This window comes from Hipposideros armiger, unplaced genomic scaffold (assembly GCF_001890085.2).
Source record: "Hipposideros armiger isolate ML-2016 unplaced genomic scaffold, ASM189008v1 scaffold_362, whole genome shotgun sequence".
Taxonomy (NCBI): domain Eukaryota; kingdom Metazoa; phylum Chordata; class Mammalia; order Chiroptera; family Hipposideridae; genus Hipposideros; species Hipposideros armiger.
Window position 1 is genome coordinate 1,488,923 of NW_017731712.1, and position 13,716 is coordinate 1,502,638.

The 13,716-nt window shown below is 55.2% G+C and overlaps 1 protein-coding gene across 3 annotated transcripts in view; it reads left to right on the forward strand.

Annotated features, from left to right (window-relative positions):
• TBCD (tubulin folding cofactor D) overlaps positions 1 to 13,716 on the forward strand; it is a 131,187-nt gene that overhangs the window by 74,472 nt on the left and 42,999 nt on the right. For all 3 annotated transcript variants that reach the window (XM_019661871.1, XM_019661872.1, XM_019661873.1), the window contains exons 15-18: positions 2,937 to 2,994; positions 5,201 to 5,230; positions 7,768 to 7,853; positions 12,419 to 12,499. In XM_019661871.1, coding sequence (XP_019517416.1) covers positions 2,937 to 2,994; positions 5,201 to 5,230; positions 7,768 to 7,853; positions 12,419 to 12,499 — 255 coding nt within the window. The remainder of the gene's footprint in view (positions 1 to 2,936; positions 2,995 to 5,200; positions 5,231 to 7,767; positions 7,854 to 12,418; positions 12,500 to 13,716) is intronic.

Consider the following 13,716-nt stretch of genomic DNA (forward strand, 5'->3'; position numbering starts at 1 on the left):
CACCTTTTTTTTTTTTTTTTAAAGATTTTATTGGGGAAGGGGAACAGCCAAGTTGTCCTTCAGTCTTCATTGTGGAGGGTGCAGCTAGCTCAGCTCCAAGTCCAGTTGCCCGTCAGCAGCTCAAGGTGCCATGTGCAATCTTAGTTGCTGGTGGGTGTAGCCACCATCCCATGCGGGAGTTGAACCCGGCAACCCTGTTGTTAGGAGCACGTGCTCTCTCCAGCTGAGCCACCCTGTCACCTGTTGGCAGCACAGCACAGCTCAGCTCGGGCGCAGCTCACTGGCCCATGTGGGAATCAAACTGGCGACCCTGTTGCTCAGGGCTCACTCTCTTAGCCAACTGAGCCATTCGGCTGGCCCTCTCCACCTTCTCTTAGGAGGAAAAGGCATTCCTTCTGCCCCTTTCTTTCCTCCAGTCATTCATTAATGCCATTGTGGACTCGTGGGCACTTCTTTGATTCTTGGGGTTTGCATCTGCTGCTGAGGTTCTTTTTGGGGCTCCGTTGCCCACCTCCGGCCATTGTGAGCTGGTTCAGACCTGTACCTGTGCCATTTCCAAGGATCCCGTACTTTTAATTTTTTGAATACTCCCTTTCTTTCTAGCACTACAGACGCCCCAGGCTTATGCTTTCCCCCAGACCCCAGCCCTGGAGTCGGCACTGCCTGGACTCTGCGTCCCTCTTAGCGGACAGTGGAATTTAGAATCCCAGACCCAGATTCCGTGCCTGTGTCAGGGGCACAAGCACCTCATGGGGTTCCAGCTGCTGCCCCCAGTCTGTGTGGCCTCCTGCCTGCCTGCTGCTCACCCCGGCTCCCCTTCTTCGCTGTGTCTTCCACCTGTTTAACCTCCGTGTCCACTGCAGTGGTTTCAGATCTGCTGACCCACCTCCCTGTGGGTCACGTGCACCACCCAGGAGGACACTTCTGTGCACTGTGTCCCCGAATCCCTCAAGCCCGCCCAGGGCCTGGCATTGTTCCGTGTAACCCCTCACTTTCTGGTAGTTTGTTTTTAACTTGCATGTTGTCCTTTGGGTTTTCAGAGATTGCACAGCTACAGTACCAACTACAGCCCATCACCCAGATTCCCCCCCTCTGCCCTTTGTAGTCACCCCCTACCCCTGGCCACTACCAGCCTGGTTTGGGTCCCTATAGTTTTACAATTTCTAGAATGTCTTATAAATCAAAATATACAGTATATAGACTTTTTTTTTAAAGATTTTATTGGGGGAGGGGAACAGACAAGTTGTCCTTTTGTTCTTCAGACTAGTTGTGGATAATGTCGCTTCACTGGCCCATGTTGGTATTATGATCATTTTGCTCTTCCCGGGTGAGGCAGATCGGTAGCCGGCCATCGGACGGCTGCTCATGGTGGCTCACGAAAGCTCACGCCAGCTGCCGGCCAGCCCCACTGCACCCTACGCCGTCACCGGCCACTCACGGCAGCCCAGCTCCAGGTCGAGCTGTTGTTCACCATCTTAGCTGTAGAGGGCGCAGCGTCACTGGCCCTCATGTGGGATCCGAACCAGGGCCCTGCTGCTCAGAGCTGGCGTCCCAAGCCAACTCTTCACCAACACGCCACTCGGCCGGCCCGACAGTACATAGACTTTTGATTCTGGCTCCTTTCACTTAGCAAAGTGAAAAGTCACAGGTCAGAGGCCTGACCCAGGTCTCACTGGGCAAGAACCAGGGTGTCGCAGGGCTGGCTCCTCCTGAGGCCCCAGGGCAGACCTGTTCTTGCCTTTCCAGCTCCTGGAGCCTCTGTCCCTTGGTTTGTGGCCCTTCCCCCACCTGCACAGCCACAGCTTCAGGCCGAGGCTTCTCACTTCATCCCTCTGGCCCTCACTCTCCTCCTTCCATTTCTGAAGACTGTGAAGACGCAGGCCTACCTGGAGACTCTCCCCCTATTGTAAGGTCAGCTGACTGGCAACCCTAATCGCACCTGGGACTGGAACCCCTTGTGGCAGGCAGCAGGCCGCTCCCAAAGCCTGCACATCTCCGGGGCAATGGGCTGCCCGTCAGGGGTCCACAGACTCACTGCTGCTGTGGGGGGGCATGGATTCCAGCGGCTGCTTCAGGCTGCCTGAGCTGGGATTGTGGGCGTGCCCCTGGGTGTCCCAAGGGACTGGTGGGAGAAGCCGGTCCAGGACATGGAGACAGGTGTAGAGAGTGCCAGGCCCCCCGCGGTCCCGCTGGTGGTGACATCCCTGTGAGGGGACCTCCATGTGTCTGAAATGCCCTTCTTCAAGACGTTTTCTCTGTAGTCTGATCTGAGACGCAAATCCTCAAGTCACACTCAGAAACGGTGCTTTGTCCACACGCTGGCCCCGAACCCCTCTTTTTCTGCAGTCAGATGAGGCCTCTGTTTCATGCGTAACAACGAAGTGTGATGATCCAGCAAAGACAGATTTCAGTGCAGCCTGATGAGAGTTAGGGTTTTGGAAGGGGTTCCTGCTTTCTGACGTGGCCTGGGTGTGGCTTGGGGGCCGCGGCCAGCGTGGTGCTGCGTGGCTCCCAGCGCCTGTTTTCTGTGCTTGGCCGGCTGTTTCTGGGGAGGTGCAGGGGTCGTTGGCCTCTCTAGGCTCCACTGGCCACGGGTCCCTGAGTGGCACTCTGACTGTGCCTGTGGGCCTTCCCACGCCCCCAGCGCGGCCAGTTCTCGTCCCTGGGCACCTGCTTCCATCAGCGTCCGGGCTCCACAACAGCATTTACACACAGGCGTGCACCCTCACACTCCCGGCACAGCCGGCACGGCTGCCTCCTGAGCGTGTCTGCGGCTGCGGTGCCTGGAGCCTGCTGCGCACATGGGCTCGCTGAGCGTCCGGTGCAGGTACATCGTGATGAGCAAATGAAAGACAAGTCTCCGGTCAGACAGGTCTCTGGTCAGTTCCCGGCTCCTTGCACGTTTTTTTCTAACTCGTTGTCCCCTCTCTCCACAGTGCGCTGCTCATCGCCACCGTGTTTGACCGGAATGTGAATTGCAGGAAAGCGGCCTCCGTAAGTTTTCCAGTTTGTTCCTTTTGTATGGGGGGCAGGGGGGGCGCTCTGACCCATGCCCGCCCACTGAGCACACGTGGCCTCCTGGACGGGACCCTGGGCTCAGAAGGAGGAAAGCTGGTGAGGGGACGCCGAGGGCAGCTTCTGGAGAGGCCGCGCGGTGGTGACAGTTCCCACCTCTGGGTCTCCTGGGGGTCAGTTGGCATTAAACGCCCCACCACAAGCGTCTTGAGAACCAGACACAGCTGGGGGGGCTCGTGCTTAGAAGCAGAGGTGCGTGGCTTCTGTGAGTGTGGCCTGGACGTGGCCGGGAACAAGGAGCAGAGGTCAGCCCAGCCTACCACGGTCAGGCTCGGCCGGGGCCTTGCTGGACGTGCCTGGCCCCAGAACCTAGTCACGTCTGGGGTGGTTTGGGATGGGAGAGCATTTAGGGGCTCCACAGTGGCCCCCGAAAGGCGCTGCCCAGGGCCTCTGCTCTCCCCACAGAGCTGGCTGGGGGTCCGACTTCTGTAGCTTCCCAGGGATGCCAGTCAGAGGTGACGGCTGCAGGGCTGTGTCCCTGTGGGACTTGTGACCCAGTTTTATTCATGGCCAGTTAGTTGGATCAGGCCCAGACACAGACTGGTGTAGGCTGTGAGGGAACGGAGGCCGGGCCGAGACCCATGTGGCAAGGCTGGCTCAGCACAGAGTGTGATGGCTGAGATGACATACCCACCTGAAGATGACAGCCTTGGTTTCAGGTGCAGACAAGCAGCTGCAGAGGTTTCAGGGTTAAGGATGCCGTGAAGGCAGTGTTTTCAGAGAGGAAGACGGAGGGCCGAGGCTGAGCTGAGGCTGGCGGCTGCAGGGAGGTGCTGCGGGGAGCCCGGTGCTGCCCCTGGTCTCTGTCTCTGTGTAGTCAGGCCGAGTGGGACACTGCTGGGGGGCATCCCGGCGGCTATCAGGCCAGGAGAGAGCCAACCCTGGAGAGGGGCGGGCTGCAGACGGGCAGCGCCTGAGAGGATTTACCGTCAGCCTCCATGTGTCAGAAACGGGGTTTTGTTCGGTGTGGCGTGAATATGTCCTGTCGGTGCTGGGTTGAGGGCTGAGAAGGTGCCCAGAGGGAGGGGTCAGAGCGAAGGGCCCGAGCTGGAGACAGGAGAGCTGCCCTGCCTGTGCCTGCGGGCTGCCACCATGTCCCGGGGGCAGATTCTCGCCTGTCAGGAGTGGCCCAGCCCCCTGACCACAGGCGAGTATGGGGGCCTCACTCTGGAGCACGCGGCCCCTGATCTGGGGGCTGAAAGCGAGTGTTCAGGTGCCAAGAGGGGAGTGGACACATGTTTCCAGGGGCTGGTGGTAGAGAGACGGTGAAGGGGCCAGCCGTGCCTCTCGGCCCTGGAGGTTCTGGCGGATGGCGTGTGAGTTTGTGGGACAGACAAAAGCGAGGAGTTGTAGTGAAGAGACTGAAAAACCATCACTCTGATCGCTTGCTGAACTGTACGCTTATGATTTGAGCACTCTTCTGTAAGGTTTTAAAGAACTTCATGGAAACGGATGGCTATGCAGGCGATTCCGCAGGTGGCGGTGGGGCCAGGGCTGTGGTTTCCTCTGTGCCTGGCGAGGTCGGACCCAGGCTACTGAGCAGGACCTGGACAGGGCACGCCGGTGCACTCACTCCCCTCCCACAGGCGAGGCACCTGCTGAGCTCACGTTCACGCTCTGTGCTCCCGTCACCTCTGCTCACGGGGTGATGGTTCCCCGGGGTCGGGAGGGCTCGCGGATGGGGTCATTGTGCACCGACCTGGGCTGGGACCTGCTTAGGGTCCACGGGTCTCTGCCTCGTGCCTGGGAGGCGGTGGGCACGTCGGCGCATCTGAGCTGTCGTTCCTCTCCTGGACCTTTCTCTCATACCAGATCTGGCTGCTGGGCTTTTATTTAACCAGTCGATTAGTCTCTATTCCCATTTTTATATCTAGCACCTTAAATTGGGCATCGGTGCGAGCTGGAGGCCACTTTTCAGGATGTGTCTGATTTATAAACTTGAAACATTAAATTGTGGTTTTAGACACAGATGACAGGCCGCCCTGCAGGCTGTGATCAGCCCACAGTGAGGACGTTTGTGAAAAGTGCATGAATAAACAAAGCCTGGGCCATTTGCCGTGAACTCACCAATAGGTGTCCAGAAGGGCCGTGCACTCACCCTGCTGTTTGTTCTTTCTGTCCTTAGGCTGCCTTCCAGGAGAATGTGGGAAGACAGGTACGGCTACTTTAAAAAATCTTCATTCCTGAAACTTCCTGTAGATGTAGGGGCAGACATAGTGAAAGCTGCAAACTGAGTGTCACCTCGCCTTGTCACACGTAGCAAAGGAAGGTACCTAGAATGAGCTAATACTTAATACGGTCACTTCTGTTACAGATTTCCTCAGAACGCGACTCAGGTGAGTGTGAACACAAGTTTTCAACGATTGGTAGTGTGTTTCATAGGAAACCCGAATGTGTAGGTAATTTTATACACACGTGATGGAAATCGGAGCCTTGAGCGTGACCGAGGTTCCCGATGTTGCCCGCTGCCCATGGGCACTGCAGAGGTGTGGGAGGAGGGGCCCTGCATCACAGGGTCAGAGACGTGCCCCTGTCCGTCCTGCGTGGGGTGCGAGCCAGCTTCCAGGAGCCTTCGGTCCCAGGCCCATCTCAGTGGCCCCAGCATTGTCCTGTGTGCTGGCCTGAGCCTCCTGCACCTGTCACCACCGGTCAGCCTTTCTCCCTGAGTTATTCATACTGTGTGTGATGTGACACCCCAGGATGGGTGGCCAACCTGGTGGACACTGGGCCAGAGGCAGGTCATGTTTGGGGAGACCGGGCGAGAGGTGTGAGGTGAGCATGCCAGTAGAGAGGTCGAGTGTGCCGTGGGCGAGGGAATCAGAGGAGGTGTCGGGCCTGTGGGATGTGGGGGCAGATGCCGGTCCCGCGAGGAAGGGGCTGAGGAGCAAGAGAGGACGGGAGGGTGAGGTATGGAGACGCCCCTGAGAGGGAAGCAGTGGGTGAAACAGCTGAGTCCAGCCCTTTGTGCCCCAACGTCTGATGGGGTGCCCTGAGGGCCGCACCGAGGGCCTCTGCTCAGCACCATGTGTCTGTGTGCGGCAGGGCCATGGGGCGCAGCCAGCCGTCTGTCTTAACCCCGGGGGCCCCTGTCCCACAAGCTGGCCTGGCCTCCCGGGTCCGGTTGCTGTGCCTGGGCCGCCTGGCTGTTTGAAGGTGATGTGCACACACAGCGTGTCGCTCAGAGATGTGGACTTTAGAGGTCAAGTGCCAGGCCCAGGAGAGCACGGCAGGCGGCTGGGTCTGAGTGCTTCCTGTGGGGTGGGCAGGCCGGTGGGTGAGGAGCACGACCGCCAGGCCCACGGTGGCCTTAGGCCTGTCGGGCAAGTGCGAGGGAGCCCACAGATGGTTGTAGCTGAGCCAGGCGGGGTGCCCGGGAGGCGGGGTGCCCCCTGTTGAGTGTAGCTATGTCAGTGGGGTGACCCCTGTGTGTAGCTGTGTCAACAGGGTGACCCCTGTGTGTGTGGCTGTGTCAACGGGGTGACCCCTCGTGTGTAGCTCTGTCAGTTGGGTGACCCCTGCGTGTAGCTCTGTCAGCGGGGTGACCCTTGCGTGTAGCTCTGTCAGCAGGGTGACCCCTGCGTGTAGCTCTGTCTGTAAGTGAGCCAGCTTCACTTGTTGCTCTGAACCAGCCACGTTTCTGACAGTCTCCATGGTAACAGGAACCCTGAGTCCCTTATCACAATCTGGAATCCAGTCCCAAGTTCAGTGCCTCATGTGTCACTTTGACTCAGGAGCTGCTCATCCTTAGTGACAGGGGCAGCGGCCACCGTGACAGCTCCCTCCTGTTGCTTTGGGATGGTCATGGCTCATTGGTGGAAATGCAGGATGGGGTCAGTTGGGGCGTTTGTCCTGTGCTGGTTGCTTCTGTGCCTTGCTCGTCAGACTCCTGCCAGCTTTGCCGTGAGTGGGAGCTTCCAGCCGTTTTCCTTACACACCTGAGCCATATCTGCCTCAGTGACGAAGGACGCCATGAGCAGGGCGCAGCGGCCGGGCGTCTCCCATGCCTTTTGCGGTCCATGCTGAGGCTTTCTTTCCTTCGTTGGTTGGAAGTTTGTCATTGAAGTCTTTTTAGAAAGCTGTTTTCAGATTTTCAGATGTCAGAGTGGTGTCAGCAACAACTTGCAGACTTGGGGGCTGGGCTGGGAGAGATTCCGGGAAGGTGGGTGGGGTGCCCCCACCTCCGCATTTCAGACCCCACTTCTGGGCATCGGCCCTCAGGCCCCACGTGCTCCTCCCAGCCAGTGTCTCTCATCCTCCTGCAGCTGTGGGGAGCAGACCTCAGTCCAGCCTGCCCCTCCGAGTGACCTCCTAGGTCCTTCTGCCCGGACATGGCACAAGTTGAATGAATTAGTAGCTTTCTTGCTGTGGAGGCCTGCCAACTTTCTAGGGTGTGTGGTTTAAAGAAAAGTCTTTACAGCATTTTAAAGTTGAAATATTGGAGTTGTTTGAAAAAAAAAATTAAATATTTTTGAGTGGTTAAATTAATTTTAGCATCGTGTCCAGCCCGGGATAGGCAATCGATAAACGGACTGGACTTGACAATTGGAGTCCAGCGTGAATCGCGTGCAGCGTTAGCCGTCAGGGCGAGTCAGGACTCTTTGTCTGTGACTGTCTCTGAATATGGCTGTTGAACGTGTGGAAACGCCTGTGCTCAGTCACGTTATTCTCACCTTTCCCTGCCTTCTTCCTTAGGGTACTTTCCCGCACGGAATTGACATTTTGACCATGGCTGACTATTTTGCTGTCGGTAACAGATCTAACTGTTTCCTGGTTATAAGGTACGTTTTTAATACTTGTCACAAAAGAGAACATAGGCTTGATTCAGATGTAAAAATCCATATCCGCCATTTTCTGTCTCGTACTGGAAGGTCCACTAAGAGTGACCATAAGTCATGTGTGAGAGTTAAAGCGGAAACTCATCAAAACTCTTGTTCACATTGATCCCCAGAGTGCATGCCGAGTGCTTCCACTTGTGCAAAACTGGAGAACGGGGACAGTGGCAGGTCGGGCGGCCTGGGGACAGGAGCGGGCCTGCTGGAGAAGTCAGTCCCTTCTTAAGGAGGTGGGACAGTGTCGGGAACTGACCCTACCCGGCCGCTGTATGGTGGCCTCTCTGTCCCCCACCATCCCGGTGCTGCCTCTGCTGCTCGGTCTTTCAGAGCACAGCCTGCTGCTGACGGGTGACATGCTGGGTGTCACGCAGGCTCTGAGTCTCAGAATGACACCTTGGATTAGAAGTGACTGCATCTCCTTTTCTGAGTCAGTAAACTCGTTTCCCAAGGTGAAGTTACATCCAGCGTGTTTGCGAGCTCAGTGAGGAAGAGTATTTGAGGCACCAGGTCGGGAATAAATGTTTTACACTCCTGACTGCACTTTGCAGAAATCATGTCGGACCTTTTGCTCAGTGACTGAGGTCCAGGGAAATGGCTTCCTGCGCTTTGGGTCACCTGCCTCAGCGCCAGCAGCAGGTGGCGTGGCTTACTGCCTCGCGCACCAGCATCAGGGGGCGCTTTAGCGCTCATGACGGATGTCTGTTGGGTGGCGGGTAGACGCCACCGCCCGGCCCTGCAGGCCACGCAGCCACTGCGTCTCCACAGCCAGCCTGCAGACTTCTAGAAAGCGTAGCGCTTGGCCTCCTCCCAGAAAGACTGGGACTGAGCACCTTCCTGTTCTGCTTCCCGCTGCGTGGCCTCCTGTACCCAAGGGCCTCCCCTGTCTATCTTCTGTTTTCTTGGATCGTTGACATCTGCACGTAGGTTTCATGGGCCGATCTACCGCCCCCCTTACCCCCCCCCAGTTTCTCCAGTAAATAACTTGCAGCTTTGACCCGTGAGTCTGTTGCTGAGGTTTCTAACGCGGGGTTCGTTGTTGCACTTTGTAGAGACGCTTGGCGGATCCTGACCTGGCTCGGGGTCCTCTGTCACTGTGCATTTTGCTCACTTAATGTGGACAAGAGGCAGTCTGTGAGGGTGGGGTCCAGTGCTCACGGGGACCCAGGTCCACAGCTGCACCTCATGACCACTGGGCATACGGCAGGGCAGATGCCGTGTCCTGCTGTCAGCCTGGACTGTGGGTGGAGGGAAAGGGAGTGCGTGGTGAGGGAGCCTGGTGTGGGGGCGACGGCCCAGGGCGGAGGGGTCTGGAAGGGTCCAGAGCCAGCAGTGAGCCACAGTGAGGAGGTGGGTTGTTGTGAGTCCGCGGAATGCAGTTTGATGGTCACATCTGCAGTTTGAATGTGTCACTGTGGCTGCGCTTTGGTACCTGTTGCCTGTTTACTGCCAGGCGAGCTATTTTCTTTTCTTGGTTTTTTTTTTTCCCCCCTTGGTTTTTTTAATTGGGGAATCGGGGGAGGGGGAACAGACAAGTTGCTGTCCTTTTGTTCTTCAGTCTAGTTGTGGAGGACGTCGCTTCACAGGCCCATGTTGGTATTATGATCATTGTGCTCTTCCCGGCTGAGGCAGTCGCTCACCAGCCACTGGACAGTGGCTCACAAAAGTGCACACTGCTGCCGGCCAGCCCCACTGTAGCCTACACCGTCGCTGGTGACTCACGGCAGCCCAGTTCCTGGTCAAGTTGTTGTTCACCATCTTAGCTATAGAGGGCGCAGCGTCACTGGCCCTCATGTGGGATCCGAACCGGGGCCCTGCTGCTCGGAGCTGGCGTCCCAAATCAACTCCTAACCAATGTGCCGCTCAGCCGGCCCATGGCGAGCTGTTTTCTTCGCCCTGAGAATTGGGTCCTCGTGTGTTCTGGCTGCAGGCCTGCCGTCAGATTCCCGGTCAGCAAGTGTCTTCCTGCTCAGCAGCTTGTTCAGTACCCTCAGCTTCTAACACAAAGTCTTCCTTCAAACATCAGCTTTATTTTTGCACACCTGCTTCACTACATGTAATTTACATAAAGTACAACTCACTGACTTAAAATGGGGGTTTTGGCAGATGGGTAACCACCACTGCAGCCAGCTGGGCGATGTTCCCTCACTCCAGAAAATCCCTGGCAACTTCTGACCCGCCTCTGTGCCCTGAGTCCACCTTTTCTGGAATGTGCACCAATGGGGTCATGAGGCGTGTGTCCAGCTCCTCCCACCTGAGGCCGTGTCACCCGCCCCTGGCCTCACCCAGCAGCCATGTCCCTCAGCTTGTCCCCAGCCGGGCCGGCCCAGCCCCTGGACGATGTGTGGACGGGACGGGCTCACGTCCTGGGCTGTTTTCCAGCAGCTGTGAGACCTTTCGTTGGTCTGTCCTTTGCTGCTGTAGATTCCTCAACGGATTCCTACATCTGCAGTCCTGTGTGTCCTTCTTAAAACGTATTGTCATATTTTGCCTTCTAGCAGTTTGCTTTCCATCAAAATTTTGCATGTTTCTTTCCGCTGAGTTCTTCAAACTGAGGACACCTCAGAGTAAACTGTTAACTTCTGTGCGTCCTGGCTCAGTAAACAGTACGCTGTCCTGTCAGCTCAGTTTTGCTTCTCCTTCTCCTTCTCTTATTCCCAACATCCGGTTGGTGACCTACTTCTGTCACTTGTCCGTTCCTAATAGCCCTCAAACGCCCTCGTCATGCTTGTTGGCTCAGCTGTCTCCTTCGCTCAGCTCTTTCTGTCTTGGACACTTGTGGAGCCTGCCACTGACCCCTCCCTTCTGCATGTCCTCTAACGTGCTGGTTGGAGGCATTCTTGTTGCTGTGACACCGCCACCCTGCTGTCCCCTCAGGACACCCCTCTGCCCTCTGGTGGACATGCCCTGGGTTGCACTTGGCCTTGCAGATGCTGAGCACTGAGTGAGGGCACTGGGGCCTCTGGTTCCAGCAGTGCGTCTCCTCCAAGGTCAGCCGCTAGTGGTGTCGGACTAGTACTCAGGCGGTAGCCTCGTCTGGGCCTTCCTGTGAGGCTGCCAGTCGCTGCTCTGCGATTCTCTAGAATCCTGCCCAGCTGCTGGCTTCTGTCCAGGCTTTGCCATTAGAAATGATGTGAAATGAATATTTTTGTGTATGGTCGTTGTGATCTGTGTGGTTATATCTGAATGAATTAACAGAAGTAGAATTGCTGGACCAAAGGGCGTTCATGTTTTTTTATTTTTATTTATTTATTTATTTATTTATTTATTATTTATTATTTATTTATTTATTTATTTATTTATTTATTTATTTATTTATTTATTTATTAAGCTGAGCCATCCTGCCACCTGTTGGCAGCTCAGTGGCTGCTCAGCTCCGGCCGGGAATCGAACCGCTGTTGCTCAGAGCTCAAACTCTTGAGAGAGCTCTTAACCAACTGAGCCACTCGGCCGGCCCAGGGCGTTCATGTTTTAAATGTCCTGCACGGTGCCGGTCTCTGTCCATAGAGGCTGCACCAGATGCTGTCCCCAGTATGTGTCCAGATGCTTCCAGACCCTTCCCATGGCGCTGCAAACCCCTGCTTTGGCACCTGACAGCCTGACAGGGGTTTTCTTGGCATCACCCATGTGAGGGAGGCTCAACCTATTCCTGGGCTTGAGCTGTGTCTGTTTGCTTTTCCAGAGCTCCTTGGTGGCTTTTCTGCTGGGTGACGACGTTTCTATTGGTCGGAAGAGCTCCTTTGTGTGCAAGCCTCTGCTTGTGATAGCAGTGGCAGATTTTGCTCTGAGTTCATGTTTAGCTTTTGACTTTGTTTTTGGTGCTTTTCCTGGCAGATGATTTTGTTCCTGGCAGAACAAAAGAAAACCGGCACTTGAATGTGCCAATCTCTTCTCTTATGGCTTCTTGGATTGGGGTCATGATTTGAAGGCCCTAACCCACTCGGAGACTATTTAAAAAAATTCCCCCATGGTATTCTGGAGAGATGTGGCCTTTATTTTTAAAGCATAATTGACACTCCACCAACTGCCCTTGCACAAAGCTCACAGCCCAGTGAGTGCTGACAGCGCACACCTGGGGCGCCAGCGTCTTCATCGGGTGCAGAGGGCACCTCGGCCGCATGCCGCGGGCGTGGCATCAGGAAGAACGAACGTGACCACATCGCCTCACACTTAGCATGGCGGTTTGAGAGCCGTGTATTGTGTGTCAGCAGCTCGCCCCTCTTTCTGCTGAGTTCTCGTCTGTCCTACAGGCTATCAGTTAGCTCCCCTGTCACAGATGTTTAGGTTGTTCTGAATCTGGGGCTCTGATGAATGAAGCCAGCCTGTGCACATTTACTGAGAAGTCTTTATATGAACATACATCTTCATTTCCTCGGCCAAATACTTACAAGGAGATTTCTGTATATTTAACTTCGTAGGAAACTTTGAAAGTGGTGACACCATTTTACACAAGCAGTGTGTGTGCATTCCTGTTCCTCCACCTCCTCACCGTCTCTGTCTGTTGTCTCTTTCAGCAAGTTCATTGCTGGCTTTCCCGAGTACACACAGCCGATGATACACCACCTGGTCACCATGAAGGTCAACCACTGGGATGGGTAGGTTTTGCGTTTCTCTGTGTGTGTGTAATTAGCTCTGGTATTTCATCAACTTTCCTGTCAAATGAGAATTATTATTTTGTGTCCGAAGGAGAGATTTAATTGGGTTTATAAGCTTTGAATACACTCAAGAGACAAGAGAGGGGAGGAGCCGTGTTCATGCAGCCACGAGCCCTCTAGCCCTTGGGACGTGACCGCACCCCAGTGCTCACAACATGACAGTGTACACCCGGGGACATCGCTCGCCTGACAGACAGACCTGAGGTCTCCGGAAGTAAGACTAGAGACAGATCATTAACCAACGCGTCACATATGAAGACAGAAACTTACGTTACTTTTCAAGAGTTATTTCAAATACGACCTCTGCAATGAGAAAGTGTGCTCAAGGCTTATAAACCCGATTTAATCTCTCCTGACAACCACCATTCTACTTTCTGTCTCTATGAATTTGACTATTCTAGTGCCTCATATGGAACCGTTCAGTATTTGCCCTTTTGCGACTGGCTGATTTCTCTGAGTGTAACGCCCTCAAGGTTTAACCATGGTGTGGCAGGTGTCAGAAATCCTTCCTTCTTTTTTTTTTTTAAAGATTTTATTGGGGAATTGGAGGAGGGAACAGTGTTGGGGAATCGGGGAGGGGAACAGACAAGTTGCTGTCCTTTTGTTCTTCAGTCTAGTTGTAGAAGATGTCGCTTCACTGGCCCATGTTGGTATTGTGATCATTGCACTCCTCCTGGGTGAGGCAGATCAGTTGCCAGGCCGTAGACGGCCGCTCACAGCGGCTCTTGGCATCTTACTCCGCTGCTGCTGGCCGCTCACGCCAGCTCCCAGCCACTCACGGTAGCTCATGGCAACCCACTGCAGCTCTACTGCAGCCTACGCCATCGCTGGCGACTCACGGCAGCCCAGCTCCAGGTCGAGCTATTGTTCACCATCTTAGCTGTAGAGGGCGCAGCGTCACTGGCCCTCATGTGGGATCTGAACCAGGGACCTGCTGCTCAGAGCTGGTGTCCCAAGCCAACTCCTAACCAACGCGCCACTCGGCTGGCTCTCTCTGATGCTTCTTGATGTTGAGCCTCTTCTCATGGCTTGTCGGCTATCTGTATTTCATCTTTGGAAAAATGTCTCTTGAAGTGTTTGCACATTTTTATTTATTTATTTATTTTTAAAGATTTTTATTGGGGAATTGGGGGGATAGGAACAGACAAGTTGCTGTC